The sequence below is a fragment of the Piliocolobus tephrosceles genome, chromosome 6 (assembly GCF_002776525.5).
Source record: "Piliocolobus tephrosceles isolate RC106 chromosome 6, ASM277652v3, whole genome shotgun sequence".
NCBI classification, from domain to species: domain Eukaryota; kingdom Metazoa; phylum Chordata; class Mammalia; order Primates; family Cercopithecidae; genus Piliocolobus; species Piliocolobus tephrosceles.
In genome coordinates this window covers 91552325-91571671 of record NC_045439.1, presented here as the reverse complement: position 1 = coordinate 91571671, position 19347 = coordinate 91552325, and the positions used below count along the sequence as shown (strand labels likewise).

Here is a 19347-nt window from a genome sequence, read left to right as displayed (position 1 = left end):
GATGGATGAATAGATGGATGGATAGATGGATGAATAGATAGATAGATGGAAGGATAGACAGATGGATGAATAGATGGATGGATAGATGGATGAATAGATAGATGGAAGGATGAATAGATGGAAGGATAGATAGACGGATGAATAGATAGACAGATGGAAGGATAGATAGATGGATGAGTGGATGGATGGATAGATAGATGGATGAATAGACAGATAGATGGAAGGATAGATAGATGGATGAAGAGATGGATGGATAGATAGATGGATAAATAGACAGATGGAAGGATAGATAGATGGATGAATAGATAGATAGATAGATAGATAGATAGATAGATAGATAGATAGATAGTTAGATAGATAGATAGATAATGGATGGATAGAGTCGTGAATTGAACTAACTAGATGGAGACATAAAAATATCTTTTAGCAATTATCTTACAAACTTAAAACAGATTTGTAAATATACCATGATAAATACATGGAGTGTTTTAAAACAATTGTATAAATAGTAAAGGGTTTTAAAATCCCCCACAACAATCCTGATCACACTATGATTTCCGAGTCAGGTCTTCTTTTAATCCTGTGCCAAGACCCACATCAGTGAGGTGCCTCATGTGAAGGGCCCCACAGTTTGAATTTGCAGGTTTGGACGCTGAGAGCTTGGTTTCTTTGCCTGAAGGCCCCAGAGTTTGGTCACGTGTTGATAAGATATGGTCACCTTGAATTTCTGCAAAGCATCCTGATGTGTTAGTCCAGCCATTGATTCACCATTGAGCTCCAGAATTTCATCACCTGTTGAGAGAGAGAAAGTGTAGCTAAGAAGAGTGTTGCCCAATCAAAGGGCATTATCATTACCTTGAACTCTAGTCTCCCCACCTGCCCAGTTCTTTGTATGATGCACGAAGCTTTGGAAGAACATTGTCTCATTTGGTGCTCTCTCCTTGCAAGGCAGGCAGGGCAGCAACATGGGCCTTCTCTGGCATCCCCTCTCTTCCAGGGTGAAACCTAGGGCTCTTAGTCAGGCACACAAGTCCTGGTTGGATATGGTCCTTGCCCACCTCTTTGCTTCATCTCCTTCCTCCTTGCCTCCTTGACCCTCACACCATTTGCTCCCATGCAGCATTTTCTGATGCAACGCGACCTGCATTTTCCACAATGGTCTGTGCAGTTAAATGCTTGTCCATGCCATTTTTCTCAAATAAAATGTACTTCCACTTTCTCCTCCTATCCCTTCTTAATCTTTAGGCCCTACTACCTTTAGCTCCTTTGTACGTTCATGTCACACTGTACCTACTGCACTTGTCACCCTGGGTGGTGATCAACGGCCTGCACCCTAAGTCACTCCCTGGCCAGGCTGGCAGCTTGTTGGGGATAGGGATTTTGTCTTATTAGATGATATATCCCCAGGACCAATGCTGGATGAGGACTACAGATTGCTCAGTGGATGTGGTTTGGATATGATTTTCCAGAATGCAATGAAGACCCCATTTTACAATACAGAAAAGTGAACTCAGAGAAGTCCCAAATCACATGGTAAAAAAAAAAAAAAAAATAGGACTTGGATCTTTTGACTGCAAGTCCTTTTTTCACAACAGTATACTTGTAGGAGAATCATTCTTCCTGTAACCAAAAATCCATCTCTATGTGAATAGAAAACCACTTTCTCCCTTTCTTTCAATCTGTTCAATACACAAACAAGGAGCACTTTCTCTGAATTCAACATTGTGCCAAGCAATTCAGATATAAATACTATGTTTACACTGACTTCTGGGCCTGGTCATTACTGATGAATCTGCTGTCACCTAATCATGGTTCCATTGTATATAATCCATCCTTTTTCTCTGATTTCTTTTAAGGTTTCTTTTTCTAGCCAGGCACTGTGGCTCACACCTGTAATCCCAGCACTTTGCGAGGCTGAGATGGGGGCACCCCAGGCAACATGGCAAAACCCTGTCTCTACAAAACATACAAAAATTAGCTTAATGTGGTGGCATGCACCTGTAGTCCCAGCTACTTCAGAGGCTGAGGTGGGGGAATCACTTGAGCCTGGGAGATCAAGGCTGCAGTGAGCTGTGATTGCACCACTGCACTCCAGCCTGGGCTACAGGGTGAGATCCTGTCTCAAAAAAAAAAAAAAAAAAAGAGAAAGAAAGATTTCTTTTTCCTTTGTCTTTGATATTCTGCGGTTTTACTATGACGCACTAGAGAGAAAGGAAACATTTTGTGTTTCCTCAAGCAGAAATATCATGCCTTAAGTCAGTTCTTGAAAATTATAAGCCACTATCGTTTTGCATATTATCTCTCCCCTTTCACCCTATTCTTTCTAAAATTCCTATTAAATGTATTTTGGACCCTTTCAACCCATTCTCCATATTTCTTTAGTGCTCATCTTTTTCTTCTTTGATCTGTGTGGCCTACTGGATAATTTCCAGTTCACTAATTCTCCTTACAGCTGCATCTAATCTTCTGTTTAAGCCATCCATTGAGTTATTTATTGAAATGATTGCTTTTTTTGCTCATTTCCAAAAGTTATTTTTTTCACTTCCACTTATCTTTTTTACTGTGTTCTTACAGTCTTTTTTACTGTGTTCTTACAGTTCTTTTTTACTGTCTTATCTTACAGTTTATATTCCTTTTTTATCTTTTTAAAATGATTTTAAACATAAAAATTCTATAGTCTCTTTTAGATTGTTCTGTAATCTTAAGTTGTTAAGGGCTAACACTCCTCTTTGTTATTTCTGCTGACTTTCCTCAACAGTGGACATTTCCTGATGTATTATAGTATGTAATCTTTGTAAACTCATTTTCAGGATATTCTGTTTTTCTACGGGATTCCCATATACCCCAGGTCACTGCCAGTTTTTCCTTTATTTCCAGTTGGCATCCCAAGGTTTTCGCTGGTTTAGGGCTAGTTTTCATGTTAATTTCTTACCTTGGCATTACCTTTGCTTTACAGGAACTACAAATGTAACCCGCATGCCTACATATGACACAATTTTGATATTCACTTTTTGGTGAGAGATGTTTTTTGCCCATTGAGGAGCCATGGATAAAGTTAAGTTTCTTTGTTGCTCCCCTGGGGCCTGTTGACTTTATTGAGGGGAAACTCTTTCATTATCAAGGCTGTATGCAGGTTCTCAGAGCCTCACATGGACCCAAGGCTCTGTCACCTCTGCCTATGTGGGCATTCAAATCTGAGCTCCAGCCCTTAAGGTCTATAAGCATCCAGCAGCCCTCCCAGCCACATCATCAACCCCTGAGTTTGCCATTCTTAGATTTAAAGTTGTTTCTTTGTTTCTTAGCAGCTGGGCATTTCCATGTCTTTATTTTGATTTTGGATGTGCTATATTATTTCACAAGTCTACGTATTGAAAACAGAGGCTGGAGGCAGGGTGGGGAGAGTATTCAAATCAGTTCCATCTCTTAGATTGCTGGAACCAAAGTGAAAAATAAAAGGAACCAGTCCTTGTCTTTGTGAGACTCCAAGTCTGGGAAGGAAAATAGATACATTTAAAACATCAAAATATAATTACACGTGTGCTGAAGGAAGGATAGACAACAAAAATTCAGAATGTCCATTCTTAATTACCTAAGGGGCTGGACTTCTCTTTAAGTTATTAGAATGTCCCTCTTACTGGGGCCACACAGCCCAACTCTGGGCTTTTTGGAATGTCCTCCCCTTATTTGGTTATATCTGGTAAAAGCTGGTTGATTAGGTTTTGTCAAATAAATCTTACATAATGGTTTCTTGGAAGGGGAATAAAAGTAAAACATTAGTAGCCTTGATCTGTACACAAAACTTTTGTTACAACTAATGTATTTGCCCTGAATTCAAGATTCAAATATTTACTTTTAAAAGAAGTTACAAAAGATGATGTGTTCAATGTTTGAGGCTAGAATCAGGGATCATACACTAGCTAAGAGTCTTGACTCATTGAAATCTTCAATTTTTATGATTGCTGTTAACTAAGGGAGGCAAATGCTCAGAAAAAAATAAAAAGGTTGGCTCAGGCAATCTCACATTCAGGAAAGAAAACAAAACACAATATTCTCTTTTCTTGCCACTTCAACCCTTCCCCCATCCTTTGTTTAAACACAGAAAAGTACAAAAGATAATAAAACATACAATGGCACGCTCTCCCAGTTCTGATCCCACTGTTCTTTTTTCCTTTCTTTGACATGTGCTCTCCACCACCCTCTTGATTTAGCTATTCCCCTAGAACCGCATCTGGGCCCTGCCCTCCCCTCCCCCCGCCCCACATCTGCTTGGTAACTTCAGCTGTTTTTCTCACATCCATGTTCCCCAAATGTCTGCATTCACTTTTGTCTCCCTGAACGGAGAGAGAACGGATGTCATTCCCCTGCTGGAGAGTGTCACCTAGTGGTCATCCAAGGACATTGCTCTCCCTTCTGCCACTCAAACCTACACATCTGGTTTGCCTTCCTTTTCCTCCTCCTCCTCCAGTGCCTCTTCCTCTACGTAAGGCAATGTATTTCTCTAGTTTACTAAGACCAGAAACCTTCCAGTTCTCTCTGACCCGACCCGCCCTTTGCGACCTCTGCTCAGGCGCTGTCACTTCTCTCGTCTGCTCCCTTCTCCTCCCAGGGTTACTGCCTCTGGGCAGTCCTTGGAGCTGGAGCCTGGGGCTCACAATGGCCCACTTCATCCTACATTCTGCTTCCTGAAGCCTCTGAAAACCCTGGTCACAGTCCCTCCCATAGTATAAAAGCCTTCAGAGGCTCGCCATTGCCCACACCCTAAAATCTGTGTGTGTAATTCTGCATAGTGCTGGGGTTGGTAAACCTTTTCTGCAAAGACCCTGATAGTAAAGGTTTTAATCTTTGTGAGCTGCAACCACTCCACACTATGCTGTAAAATGAAAGCAGCCCTGGATGACGGGTATGTGGATGAGTGTGCTCGAGTCCCCAGAAAGCTTTTTTATGGATACTAAAATTTGGATTTCATTTCGTTTCATTTTCACATATCATGAAATAATCAAAAACACTTTTAAATGTTCAACCATTTAGAAATGTAAAAACCTTTCTTTGTTCACGAGATATTGAAAACACTGTAGTGTGCCTACCCTGCCCTAAGCAAGTTAGATGATTAAAGGTGGTTAGGCTCCCAGCATAGCTTACAGAAACCGAACTGACAGAGAAGAGTGAAAATGCTGTGAAGTTACTTCTCTTCAAACCTCTGGTGTATGACCCAGTCCTTGGCCTGCGGTGGGTACTCTCTGCCCTGTGACTTCCAGCCCCTGAACTTTGCCTCCTGAGTTGAAACCTGGCAATCTCTTTGGGCCAAACCTGTTGCTCAATAAGCCATGCATGACTTTAGGGTGGAGTTGGGGGTGGGGGGGAACGTGACTCTCTAGGACAAGAAGACGGGCAGCTCTGTTTCCCTGGCCCCTCACTCCCAGGATGGCTGAGGCCTCTGTACTGTGAGGATATGAAAGAGTTGAGAGGGGGTGGGTCGATGGGAGAAGGGTGGGTGGGGAGTGGAAGAGAGGGTCCCTGGCTGGCAGATCATGAGCTCTTCAAAGCAGGAATCATGCCTGATTGTTTCTCTCTCTATTCCTAGACCCTAGAATTCAGTAGGCTCCTAGCAAATGTTTATCAGACTCATCTGTTACAAGGGTTGAAAGCATTGAACCTGGTTTCCCTATGGTTGTGGGTTAGGAAGGACAGGAAGAATGAAGGAGAGGGGGTGTTAATGGAGCCCAACAACGGAGACAGGATCTTGGATGGAAAGGGAAAGACAGCTGAGAGAATGGGTGAGAGGAGGGGAGGGTCAGAAACAGACCCCTCAGACTTCAGTCCCACCCAGGCTGGCACCACAACCAGCTAAGGGGTAATGGTGCCAGGTAACATGTGCAAATATACACAACCAACCTGCCAGTCATAATGAAGACCCCCTCGGGGGAGCTGTGTCCCCACTGCCTGCAGACCCCAGAAACCATGCCGGCCGTATCCTGACAGCTCAAGACACATTTTGCTTTCCCAACATCTTCTATGGCCCCAGCAATTCTGGATTCTGCTTCTGTTTCCTCCACCATGGTCTGAAAAGGGCTGGGAAGCCTACCTTCCTGTAGCCTTCCATCGGCTGCTGCTGCTCCCCCTGCAAAAATGGTTTTGACGTAAATCCCAATGGGGCCATAAATGCTGTCTTTTCCCCCAACGATGCTGAAGCCCAGACCCTGGGGAAAGAAGAGAAGGTCTGATTTAGGGGTAGTAGTCCATGCTTCTCACTGGGCTGATGCTTTCTGAGGGCCTGCCTCAGCCCCGAACAAAGGGATTGGGAAGGAGAGAAGGTGCCTTTGGTTTCAAAGGTCTCAGGACTTAACAACAACAACAAAAATAGCAAGAGCAGCGGCATGAAGGCCAGCCTGGGCTGGGTAGTGTCTGGAGCTTTTGTGGGAGTCTGATGCTCCCCCACACAGAGGGAGGCTGGATGGAGACCAGCACCCTGGCTCTGTCCCTCCAGTTGGCAATCCTGGGCCAATCACTTTCTGCTTCTGAGCCTCAATTTCCCTCCTTTTAAAATAATGATGATATTACCTAACTCACAGTGTTGTGTTTGAAAGTAAAATACCCAGCAACAATCATAAAAATATCAACAATAGTAATAATAGCAGCAGCTTTACAACGGTATCCCTTCTCCCACCAAAGGCCTCCTCAATCCCCTTCTCATGGACAGCCCTCCAATCATGTGCTCTCTCTCCTGCACCTGCTCTATCTGCCATTGTCCTAGGTGATTCCCATGAGCCAACAAACATATGCTGGGATTGTGCAGGTGACTCTGGGAGGAGAAACTCATAGCTCAGCAGATAGTCCCAGCTGGGGAGAAGCCAGGAGGCAGTAGAGAGAAGGCCGGACAGGAAGAAGTCCAGGGAAAGGTTGAGTGAGGTCTACAGCAGGAAGAGAAGGGAGGGTGGGCACAGCTTCCCCTGCAAATCTGCCAGTGAGTTCACAGAACAGCCTGGCAGACCTGAAAAGCAGCATAGGAAATGCATATGACTTGCTCAATTTTTTTGAGGACTAAGGCACCCCATGCTGCCCTCGAGGGCATAGCTTGAGTCTACTAAGCAGCTTTCTGGACTATAAGCTCTCTGAAGACAGTAAATGCATCTTATTTCTGTGTCTGGCATCAGGCAGGCACTCAAGAAGCACGTATTATAGGATAAAGGCATACCTGCCACCTGGAGGCCAGGTTTTGGGGTCCAACCTACAAGCACACCAGGCAGTGGCAGGGGGCTTGGCTCCTAGACAGACCCTTTAAAGTGGTGGCCACTGCTGTAACAGGCCCATTGCTCATGGGCAATTTACTCTAGGAGTAAATTAGGAGCTGATTAGGAGCATCAACCCATGCCACAGAGACAGCAGGCTGTCCGCCATCTTCTTGACACTGTAGGGTGTCAGTGGGAGAGCCGTGGGGATGTGCAGCTGTTCTAAGCCTCTGGTGAAGGTGGTGTGTGTTCCAGGATGGGCAGGACAAATGGTGTCCGGGAGTAGCACAGGTTTAGGGAAAGGTGAGGTAGGAGCCACTTCAGGGCTCCTCTATGGGCCCCTAGCCTCGTCCTGGCTGAGACAGCTGCTCTAGACTCAGTCTCACCCACCCTGGGGACCCAGGATGGCATCATGGTTAAGAACAAGGCCCAGGGGTCAGGCAGCCTGGGGTCATTGCCTTGGTTCAGCTGCTCACTAACCAAGTAAACTTGGACAAGCCCTGCAATCTCCCAGGTCCTCCGTCTCCATATCAATATACAAAATACACACATAGATATTCATTAGAGATAGCGTCTCCCTCTGCTGCCCAGACTGGAGTGCAGTGGCTGTATCACAGCTCACTGTGGCCTCGAATTCCTGGACTCAAGCAATCCTCTCACCTCAGCCTCCTGGGCAGCTGTGACTATAGGCATGTGCCACCACACTGGGTTAATTTTTATTTTGTTTTATTTTATTTTATTTATTTTACTTTATTGTATTTTTGTAGAGACAGGGTCTTACTCTATTACCCAGGCTGGTCTCCAACTCCAGGACTCAAACAGAAGGCCTCCCAAAGTGCTGGGACTACAGGCATGAGCCAGTGCACCCGGCTCCATGTCTATAAAAGGAGATAATAGGAGGGTTGTTGTGGGGATTAAAGGAGTTACCGTTGCAAAGCCCACAGCACAATGCCCGGGTTTTGGTGGTTGGTTTTATTGTGTGATTTGCTTTTGACTCTACTTCAAGCACTTGCTGATTCTTCTGGCTCTAAATCCTCCTCCCCCTGCTTCACTGCTACTTGTCATCCTGTTAGTGACGAGATCTTGGGGTGTAGGTTGTATCGCCAGATAGTGGGAAGCCTGCTTTATTTCTGAACTTATCATCCCTGCTCTGTACATGAGGATTTCTATATCAAATGATTCATCTTCTTCCATCCCCCGGCCTCATAAAGATTACTCATTGAATGCACATTTTGTGCACACCAAGATAACTTAAACCATTTTTGGTCATCTTTGCATGAGTTTTGGTGGCCTTTACCATTTCACCTTCTTTTGGGCACTGCAAACAATTTAAAAGTCAATTTAAAAAAAATTACTTCTATCTAAATTCAAGGGGAAAAAGCATTGTGATTTACTAATCAGAAAATGGGGTCGTTCAGAGAAAGTCAGCATAGAAGACAGCTACTCCCTTGTGATGAGAGGAGCATTCATCCCAGCATCTCTCATGTCTGTCTTCTCTTTTATTTCCTGCTAAGCTCCCAGGAGACAGAAGGAACAGGAGATGGAGGGAAAGAGGACTGGAGGTGTGTGGTGGTGCCCCTCCCGCTGGACAGACCGTAAGTAGCAATTAGGTCCCCCCTCATACCACACAAAAAAATATATTGCATAAAGAAACCGCCCTTTCATTATTTTAGCACCTGGGCTGCTCGGGCTGGTCTGAGAACTTCGCAGTCAACCTCAAGCACAGGGTGGCATGTTCTGGGAGCAGTGCAAACATGTGTACACCCCCTACCTCACCACTACCACCAATGCTTTCGGATCCCCTTTGGACATATCTCAATTGTGAAGCAGAGATCAGTATGATGCTTCATCATCTTGAGAGAGGTAGAGTTAGTTCTGACTCTTCTGGAGGCTCCAATTGACAGCCAAAAGCACTATCAACCACTGAATTTTCCACATGTAGTAGGTAGCATATGTTTTTATAAATTAATATATGGGTCCCTGCTTTATTATGCCAACATCTGAATGGCAGAGGCAAACTCAGGATCCAGAAATCTGTGTAAACAATTTGGATTTATGTATCAGATAAAATTAAGTCTTGGAAACTTGTGCCAGGAATGAATTAGAGAACAAACTTTGAAAGTGCTAAGGCAGCTGGCAGGGACTGGCATCCTTTACAAGAAAATGATCACTTTGCCTAATTAGAAAAATGTGTGCTGCTTGAACTCAGCCAGTTGTGAGTTTTGAAAGACTAGCCGCTCTGTCTTTGTCTCTTCTGATGTGCCAGGACACCCCAGTAGTCCTATTCCCATCCTTTCCTGGACACAGCATCTCTTTGGAGACTGGTGCCACTCCCCAGGACTTCTTCTTGGCCACAATCCCTTCTCACCTTAGCCTGGCCCTTCATCAGCACGATGTTGGAGATGACTGAAGCCTGGAGGCCCCCAGATGGCTGCGCAAGCTGAGCTGTGCTCAGGGACCGTGTTGGCCTTGAAGTTCCCTGCAACAAGGAACCAGAGTGGGCAGAAGATTAGCCACATAGTACAGTAGCACCCACCTCACCAGGAAGGGGAAAAGCCCAGCCAAGGAGAGGAACCAAGTCCTCTTTCTTCTAAGGGCAGGCAGCATAATGACCAGAATGTGGTTAGTGGGGTGTGGGCAGGATTCTGGTGGCGAGGGACTTCCTTGGTTCTAGGAGCCTGTTTTGCTGAGCCTAATGTAAATGAGCAGCCAAAAGGCTCACCAAGGTTTGCCAAGGAAGTAGGCCCAGGTTAATGTCACAGAACACGCTGCCTTCAGGACAAGTCCTCATAACTGATGTCTCAGGCAGAATCTGGGAAGCCAGTTACCAAGAATGCCCTGAGACTATGTTCAATCCAAGACACATTTACTGAGAACTCCCCTTGTGCCAGGCAGAAGGTGGTGGGCAAGGAGGCAGAACCCAAAGACTTCAAAACTCAGAATGTAATTTTGGGGTAGGCAGACAGGCGGTTAACTATTTGAGAAGCAGAGCTTCAATTCTTTTCAACACAGCCTTCCAGGCAGCTACTACTGACTGATATTTAGCCCATCCCTGCCGGCCAGGTAAGCTTCCTGTTCTTCCCAAGGACCTGGATGCTAGTGCATGAGGCAGCAAAGACAGGAGGCAGCTTCCCCCAGGAAGTACCCACTGGCCCAATCCTCAGGGACCCAGCGCTGGCTGCAGATATTGGAGGGCTCCAGTGTATTCCTGTATGACCCCAAATGTGCAGAAAACCAGGGACTGGGAAAGTTCTCAGCTCAGGGTGGCACCAGGGAACCATCTTCTTCTAACACTGGGACACCACACTCCCAGTTTGGGGATGAAAAACATATTGTCTCAAGGAAAGGAAGGCAAGAGAGAAATGAAATTCACTGAGCATCTATTATGTACTATGCACGGAAACATTGCTCTACCATGGAGCCCCCGCTTGGGAGAGTCAATGGGTGAGATGAAATGCTAACATAAATGACACTCACAAGACAGGCTGCGCAAGCACTGTGAGAGGAGTGCAGCTGCCTCCTGATGGGCATTTGGGAAAATGTGAAGTCCATGCCTTTGGAGGGATCAGGAGCGTTCCCAGGAGAAAGGGAACCTTAGGAAGATTTTTGAAGGCTGGGGCAGTTTCTAGAGATAGAGATCAGAGAAGAAGGGGTGAGATGCTACAGACAGAGGGCGCTGTGTGACCAAAAGTGGCAGCGTGCAGCACAGCGTGCTTTGGCTGGGGCTGAAAGGCAAGCTGCGGGGGACGTGTATTTATACCTGCTTAGCTCTCTGCCTGCAAGCTGACACCTGTAGTGGGAAGGTCATGGACTGAGGAGCACACAGGGCAGTTTAAATTCTGGTCTCATAGGTTTTAAGATGCATAAATTCAGCTGCTCACCTTGCCAAGCCTCAGTGTCCTACTATAAAATGGGGCCAACAACATATTCCTTTCTAAGCTTGTTTTAAGAATTAGCAGCAATGTTGGCAAAGCGAGTCACTGTATTACAGGAGTGAAAAGCCTCTTTGCGCGGGCTTCAGAGTCGTAAAGATCAGACTTGAAGTTCCAGCCCTGTTTTTCCTCAACAATGTGAACGTACATAAATCCCTTAACTTGTCCGAGCTGTAGCTCCCTCTTCTACCTCTTAGGAGTATGTGCAGATGAGATAAAGCGATCCACGCAAAGCCGTAGTTCAGGGTCCCCCCACGTGCCGTGTTCTCTACCTGTTAGCTCTTAATAGCACACACGTGGCAGCAGTTGCAAGTGCCTGGCACAAGGGGGCGCTCAATGGATGACCATTTCTAACGCGGTTCTCGGCCCAGAGATGGTTGTACCTTCCTGTAGCTACCAATCCAGACCCTCTCCTCTGTAGTTCTGCGGACGAAAAATTACTGGGAAGGCCTCTTCAGCCACTGTTAATGTTGGGCCCCTCCCTTCTCCTCGTCTTCTCCGAGTTTCCCTCCTTGTATTCTTACCGCAGCTTTTCCTGCTGGACAGTCCAGTTGTTGAGAGAGGGACTTCCTGTTACTACAGAGAGAATAAGGCTGCCTGTCTGTGGACGCTGCAGATTTCTTGGTCATTGGAAAATCAATTTCTCTTGTGCAATAGGGATTAACACCTAAACCAGAAATGGAAAAACAGCAAGAAGTCATTTGTGCTCTCAAAATACAAAGTTCAACTGAGAACAATATCAGTCCCCACCAACTGCCAGCCCCTCATTAGCCAGGGGCCAGTGTGACTGTAAACCACTTAGCACCCTGTGCCAGGTGTGTGGTGGGGAGAGGTGGCCGTGGAAGACATGAGCGACATTTTCATGATCTCCACGCATGCTGTCTGTACTGCAGGGTACAGACAGAACTCTCACTTCCATTTACCTCCATTCAATGCAACGGGAGTTGACAGGCATCTCTTGCAAGTCAATCAGTGTGCTGAGCTCTCAGAAACCACAATGCTGCATCAGATCCAGGCCCCGATGTGTTCAATCCCAACAAAGGAGAGAAAGGAGGAAAACACAAAGGTTTCCCAGGACAGGAACAAACAGGCGAGACCCAGCAGGAACAGGGGCAAGGGTGATCCTATTTGACTGCCTCTTACACAGGCACTCACACACAAGGATACACACACATGGAGACAACTCTTGATTCTTTGGATATCTGCAAAAATGCAAAGCGGCAGGCTTCCTCTACTTTGTGGAAACCACAGACTTCCTTTCATCCAACCAGGAACTCTACCCTACTTCTCTACCCTACCACATCCAGCTGGGAAAACCTTCACAGATGATCTGATTTAATCTGTCATTGTCTACAACAGTGCTTCCCAACTGAAATATAATGCCAGCCACCTATGTAATTAAAAAATTTTCTAGTAGCCACATTTAAAAAGTGAAACAGGAGAGATTAATTTTAATAATATATTTTATTTGGTCTGTTATATCTAAACTATTGTTCTTTCAACATAGAAATAATATGTAAAATTATTAGTGAGACATTTTACATCCTTTTCTTCTTGCACTTAGTCTTTGAATCCAGTGGGTCTTTGATACTTTTGGTACATCTCTGTTTGAATAAGTCACATTTCAAGTGCTCAAGACTACATGTGGCTAATGTGTTGGGCAGTTCCCCTCTAGAGGCCAGGAGAGGGGCGGGGTTTGCCCAGTGTCCTGAGCGACAAGCGAGGCTTGAGTGAATGGACAGGGTTTTGTGAAAAATTCCCCTAGAGGAAAAGTTAAGATTGGTGGTAGTTCAAAGGAAACACAGGATGGAGCAGGGTTGGGTTTGCTTTTATTTTCAGGATGGGAAAGACTTAAGCTTATTTATAGGCTGAAGAGAGGAAGCCACTGGCCAGGGAAGCTTGAGAAGAAAAGAGGACTGGCATCCCTGAGGGTGTGAGATCCCTAAAGGGGGATGAGGAAAAGAACAAAGACAAGGTGAAGAAGGGAGAGGTATTGGTCCATCTGGGTCCGAGAGTGGCTAGGGCAATCTGACCCTGCAAGGACAGCTGCTCCCAGCAGCTGCCTCAGCTGTAGGTGACCCTCTCTGAGTAGATGGCCCTCTCTGAGCTACAGGAACCAGTTGCTCCCAGATGCTCCCCGATGGACCAGGAGGGAGAGGAAGCCAGAGGATTCAGAAAAACCACACACTGCAAAGAGACTATTCAGAATCAAGAAAGGCGGGTGAGAGGAGAGGCTAGAGATCCTCTAGTCCTAACTCTGCCTGTGCGTTATATTTATCTGGAGGGTTTAATCCAAAGGTAGATTTCAGTGCTCCACCCAACCTATTGATCCATATCTTCATGGATCAGGTCTGGGGAAACCTGTATGTTCGTCAACCTGTGCAGGTGATGCAGGTGGCTCATCATTTGTCCTTTGGGAACCCTGCTGGAGTTACTCCTTCCTCTATCAGTGAGGAAATGGAAGCCCAGAGGGTTCCAGATCAGTGAAGAAAGAGTCTGAGGCATAACCCTGGCCTCCAGAATCCCAGTCTCCTTGCACTTCCTCCATCCACAGCAGTGCAGGAGTGACCTGTGACTTGAAGGTGAGCCATGGTGCATGGTTTGGGTTCAGAGGGAATGAGGATGAACAAACAGGCTGCCAACTTGGAATGGTTCACAGAGCAGATCAACCTGACCTCAGAGCCACAGGAGAGCCCAGCGCAACTGCTCAGGCAACACCCAGCTCCACTTGTGTGGAGGCTCCAGTTCCCACTAGGCATTCAGATCTGTGGGAACGTGGGCCAGAGTCAGGACAGAGTGGGTTCTCCAAAACTCTCCCTGGTCTGGGGTCGATTTCAGTGCCCACTTCTGCCCACTGTTTCTGAACATTGCTTGTTGATGCATTCCGGCCAACTAGGAAATGTATCAAAATTATCATCTCTACTGGGGGAAGTTTAAACCAGTTAAGTGTAGTGTTGAGTGAGTTAATTGAAAAGCGGTTATTACAACCCAATGCAAAAAGCAAAGCAAAATAGTTTTTGAAAGGGAAGCTATATATGATCATGATTATATACAAAAAAGCTATATTAGAGCTATATATTGTCATGAGTTTATAATTTAAAGTTATGTTGAATTACAAAATGGAAAAATCCATGGAAAAGGGATGAATAACACTAAACTAACTTCCTCATCTTTCATGAGGGGGACAATTTGGAAAATGTTATGTCGGGTATTAATTAATTGATTCAACTTAATTGGGTAATTAATTAAAACTTAAAGGAAATCAGAAGTAGAGACAAAAATTAACTAAACCTTTCAAAATCATTATAGCAAGAGGCCAAGAACAAACAAATGGCAAGGAACCATCAAAATAAAAAGCATAAAAAGAGCTAAGTAAAAATAAATATGAGCTACAGCACTGATTTCAACTATCTGAGCGTCTTTTCTTTTTTTAAAACAGAGTTTCGCTCTTGTTGCCCAGGCTGGAGTGCAGTTGGACAATCTCGGCTCACCACAACCTCTGCCTCCCAGGTTTAAGTGATTCTCCTGCCTCAGCCTCCTGAGTAGCTGGGCTTCAGGCATGTGCCACCACACCGACTAATTTTGTATTTTTAGTACAGACAGGGTTTCTCCATGTTGGTCAGGCTGGTCTCAAACTCCTGACCTCAGGTGACCTGTCCACCTAGGCCTCCCAAAGTGCTGGGATTACAGGCATGAGCCGCCTCACCCGGCCTTGAGCTTCTCTTCTTTAAAAAATTGCCCAATTCGCTTTCAAGGACCTAACTGCATATCATTTGCATGAGATTAACAAAGCAAACAAAAAAGGCAAAATAAAAGGAACTGATTATAAATAAGTGATGCTAGAATCATTCCCTATTCATTTAGAAAAGAAAACCTACCTAGATTCTTACATCATATTAAACACCAAAAATAAATTACAGATAATACAGTAAATTTGAGGGAAAAAAGATAAATCATTTACAAATTAGAAGAATATATAATCACAGACTTAATAGTTATCTGAATGTGGAAGTAACTTTCACATTAGAAAAGAAAAGATCAGGAAACTTGATTGCATAAAGATTAAAACACCTTAATGTTAAAAAATTAAAATAACAAACTGGAGAGAGTATTTTCAACAAGTATGATGCCAAATATTAATTTGACCAAGAGGCTTTTTATAAATTAATGATAAAATGATGATTATTCCAATAAAGAACAGGCAAACTCACCAAAAACAAAATAAATAACTGAAGGAATGTTTAACTTCACCTTTATGAAGAGGTACTCTTTTAGGGGGACAGGACAGGCTCTCACTTTGTTGTCCAGACCAGAGTGCAGTGGCACAATCATGGCTCACTGCAGCCTAAACCTCCCGTGCTCAAGGGATCCTCCTACCTCAGCTTCCCGAGTAGCTGGGACCTCAGGTATGAGCCATCATGCCTGATGGGTTTTCTTTTTTAAAAAAAAATTTTTGTAGAGGTGTGGTCTCACTATATTGTCCAGGCTGATCTCAAACTCCTGGGTTCAAGCGATCCTCCCGTCTTGACCTCCCAAAGGGCTAGAACTACAGGCATAAGCTGTGGCACCCAGCCTAGGTACTTTTTGTTCATCTATTTTTATCAGTGTATCAATCAGGGTTTGGGAAGAAACAAAAGGCACACTCAGTTGGGATTCTGAGAATTGGGTAAAGGAGCCAGACACAGAGGGACGGGCAGGGTTAGAAAAATAACAAGGCCTATTGAGGTACCAGATGCTGTTACCACCCCAGGCTTGAAGGAGTAAGGTGGGGAAATGGTGTTACCAGAGCCCAGGGGCACTGGAACCAATAGGCCACCCTGACACAATTTCTTGTCACAGCACCAAGGTAGGGGGAGCAGGGGAAGAAACACCCTGGTGGCTGTCTTCCCCCTGCCAGTCCTCCATGGATGCCTGTCATTGACTGAGCTCAATCAGAAGCCAGAAAGCCAGGGAGCCCTGGGGATGCCAGGGAGCCAGGGAGCTCTGAGGGGGCCAGCTCCCAGGGGGCAAGTGGGCCTGGCTTCGGGGGCACGTGGCCTGCACAGTCACCTGGGGCCCTGTGATTGAAGAATCCCAACTTAGTTCAAAGATTTTCTTCTACTTTTTTGAAACTATTAATATTTTTTAACAGCAATCCTGCATTTTCATTTTAGACTGAGCCCTATCAATTGTATAGCTGGTCTTGGATGCAAAACAAAACAGTAAAAAAGCAAAGAATGGGTGAGGAAGAAAGGGAAAGGAGAAATACCTGTAAATCTGTAAATCAATGTAAAGCAAATATTTATTAAAAATCATAATCCTGTGTGGGCTACGATTGAAGAAATAGGTATTCACGTACATTATTGAAAGAATAGTAGCTACAGAAATTTGGCAATACAGATAAAAAGACTTAAACTACATCTACCGTTTGACCCCAAATTCCATTTCTAGAAAATTATGCTAGAATAAGTAAAAATTTATGATTAAAAAGCAAGTAACTTTTAAAAAATATTTTTATTTCCAATAATAGGAAATCACTAAGGATGGTGCATCGTACAGCAGAATAATATAAGACTTAGAGATTCTAAGGGACTTGCCCAAGACCACATAGGTCACTAGTTCTGGAAGCAGGACCCAGATCCAAGTGCCTTAGCTCCCAAATGTGAGCTCTTAACCAGGCCACTGCCTTCTGTATTTTCTTTGAAAAATCATCACAAACTCAGACAAAATCTCATGTACATATTCATCAACTTGATTAGGCTAGTGAAAACCTGACAATGACTTAAATACCTAATAACAGGGATTTGGTTAAGTAGATTTTATAAATATCTAATAATAGGGAGTTGGTTAACTAGATTTCATAAATTCATACAATAAAATACCATGGATCCACTAAAAACTGGTGTTTTCAAAAGAGTTTCTGATGACATGAAATAGTTACATATAAATAAATGTGTGTGTGTGAAGTTTTTTATAGTATATATAAGCATAGAAGGGAAATAACTGAATATGTTAACATAGATGATCTCTAATATTAGGATTTGGTGTGATTTTAATTTCTTCAGATTTTTCTATATTCTTGCATTCTTCATATTTTCTTGACTTTGTATTAGCACTCTTCTATTTTCAGCAAATAAAAATCATGAGATCTTCCAACCTCAACCTCCATCATATTGCAGCTGAGAGACAGAAGCCTTCCCAAGACCAAGGAGCGTGTCAGGAGACAGAGCAGGAGTAAAGCCCAGTCTCTTCTTCCTCACACCCAGGTCTTTCCAGCATGGTACTTGGAGCCAAGAGGAGAGCTGGCTAGACCACACAGAGCTCTGGCTAGCCAGAGCATGCACACACCATGAAGAAGGTGAGCAGACTCCAATGCCGGTTTAGTCCACCTGGACCAGAAGAGATCCACCCTCCTCCTGATATTCCTGCTATCCAGGAGCAGCTGAACCCTGTTCCTGAAGACATGTTGGGGAGACACTTACTGGTTGAGTTGCTGCGTGCCCTTTGGTGGCAGGCTTTAGGAAACAGGAAGTTACTACTTTGTGCTTCTGGTTTTCCAGGCTTTTCTCGAGAGGAAGCTGTGGAAGATTCCTGCAAAACAATTGCCGTCTTTTTATTCAGCAAGTTAGAATAGAAAACTGCTCAGCAAAATTGGATTTTGACACTGATCATAGAAGTACTCAGATTGTCTGTCTCCCCTGCTACATGATAAGCACCATAAGAGCCGGGATTTAGAATCACCATCATCCTTTCACTCATAGACATACATTCCTTCGTTTAATTACAAATACTGAATGAACAAATTACATTAATAATAAACTAATACGACACATATTGAATGAATCCATCAGCTATTACATGTCAAGTTCTTTGTTAGACATTGTGCATACAGCTGTGACCAAGACAGACAAGGATGTTGATCTTGGGGAAAATGCATTTTGGTGAAAGATGACTGACAATAAACAAGCAAAGTAAAGGTGAAAGATAATTACAGAGAATGGTAAGTGCTCTGAAGAAAAGAACTAGAGTGTGATGTGGATAGGGAACCTGGCGGGTGTGTTTGAGAGAGAAGGATCAAGCAAGTTACATTGTTCTGGCATACCTGGCACATAACAGGCACTTACAAATACTTGTTGAATGAATGTTATATGTTATATAAATGGATTTCTTAATATTGAACTATCCATGCATTATTAAGGGTATTATGATTTTACTATATATATATATATATATATATATATATATATATATATATAAATTTATATATCTCTCCTCATCCTAGAATTTTAGGGATGGGTGTAGGGATATGGGCTGATAATGAGGATGATGGTATTAATTGTTTTATCTTTCTGAAAGTTTTCTGATTGATTGTTATTCCATTATATAACTTTGCTATCCACAATGATCTTGACTTAATTCTTGAGTTATATTGGTTTTATTACTCACTACCATAATCCTTGTGTGTGTGTGCACATGCTGTGTGTGTATATGCACAAATATATATATATGGAGAGAAAGAGAGAGAGAGAGAGAGAGCAGGACAGGAGAGGGTGGTGCTCTGTTGCCTGGCTGGAGTGCAATGGTATGATCTTGGCTCATTGCAGCCTCGACCTCCTGGGCTCCAGAGATCCTCCCACTCAGCCTCCTGAGTAGCTGTTACTACAGATGCATGCCAGCATGCTCAGCTAGTTTTTGTATTTGTTTTGTAGAGACGGGGTTTCATGATGTTGCCCAGGCTGATCTCAAACTCCTGGGCTCAAGTGATCCTCCCAACTCAGCTTCCCAAAGTGTAAGGATTACAGGCATGAGTCATCATGCCCAGCCAATCAAATTTTCTTTGCTCTCTTTTTATACTAATAATTTAGAAAAATATTTTATAGTATTGAGTATGTAAGCAGTATATTAAACAACATACTTGGACTCATTGCCGTACCAGGGTCAGTAAGGAAACAGAAAATATGACTCTCCCTCATCTAAGACGAGATTTTGAGACAACTTTTACTTTCTTCCCTCTCCTCATCCTGAGATTTTAGGGATGGGTATAGGGATAGAAACTGATAATGAGGATGATGGTATTAATTACTTTATTTCTCTTCCTGAAGCTGTTTTCTGATTATTCCATTTTGTAACTTTGTTAGCCACAATGATCTTCACTTAATTCTTGATTTATATTGGTTTTATTACTCTACCATAATTCTTGTGTGTGTGTG

The 19347-nt window shown here is 43.9% G+C and overlaps 1 protein-coding gene across 2 annotated transcripts in view; it reads right to left on the bottom strand.

Moving 5' to 3' along the window:
- The window catches only part of IL16 (interleukin 16), a 137261-nt gene that overhangs the window by 32070 nt on the left and 85844 nt on the right, over positions 1 to 19347 (bottom strand). Inside the window, exons 3-7 of one of the 2 annotated variants that reach the window (XM_023193388.1) lie at positions 17620 to 17728; positions 11683 to 11825; positions 9595 to 9705; positions 6083 to 6197; positions 719 to 792 (exon numbers count right to left, since the gene is read on the bottom strand). In XM_023193388.1, the coding sequence (XP_023049156.1) occupies positions 719 to 792; positions 6083 to 6197; positions 9595 to 9705; positions 11683 to 11825; positions 17620 to 17728 (552 nt within the window). Of the gene's footprint in view, positions 1 to 718; positions 793 to 6082; positions 6198 to 9594; positions 9706 to 11682; positions 11826 to 17619; positions 17729 to 19347 lie in introns of those variants that run through there. The other variant, XM_023193387.1, reaches the window with a different exon arrangement.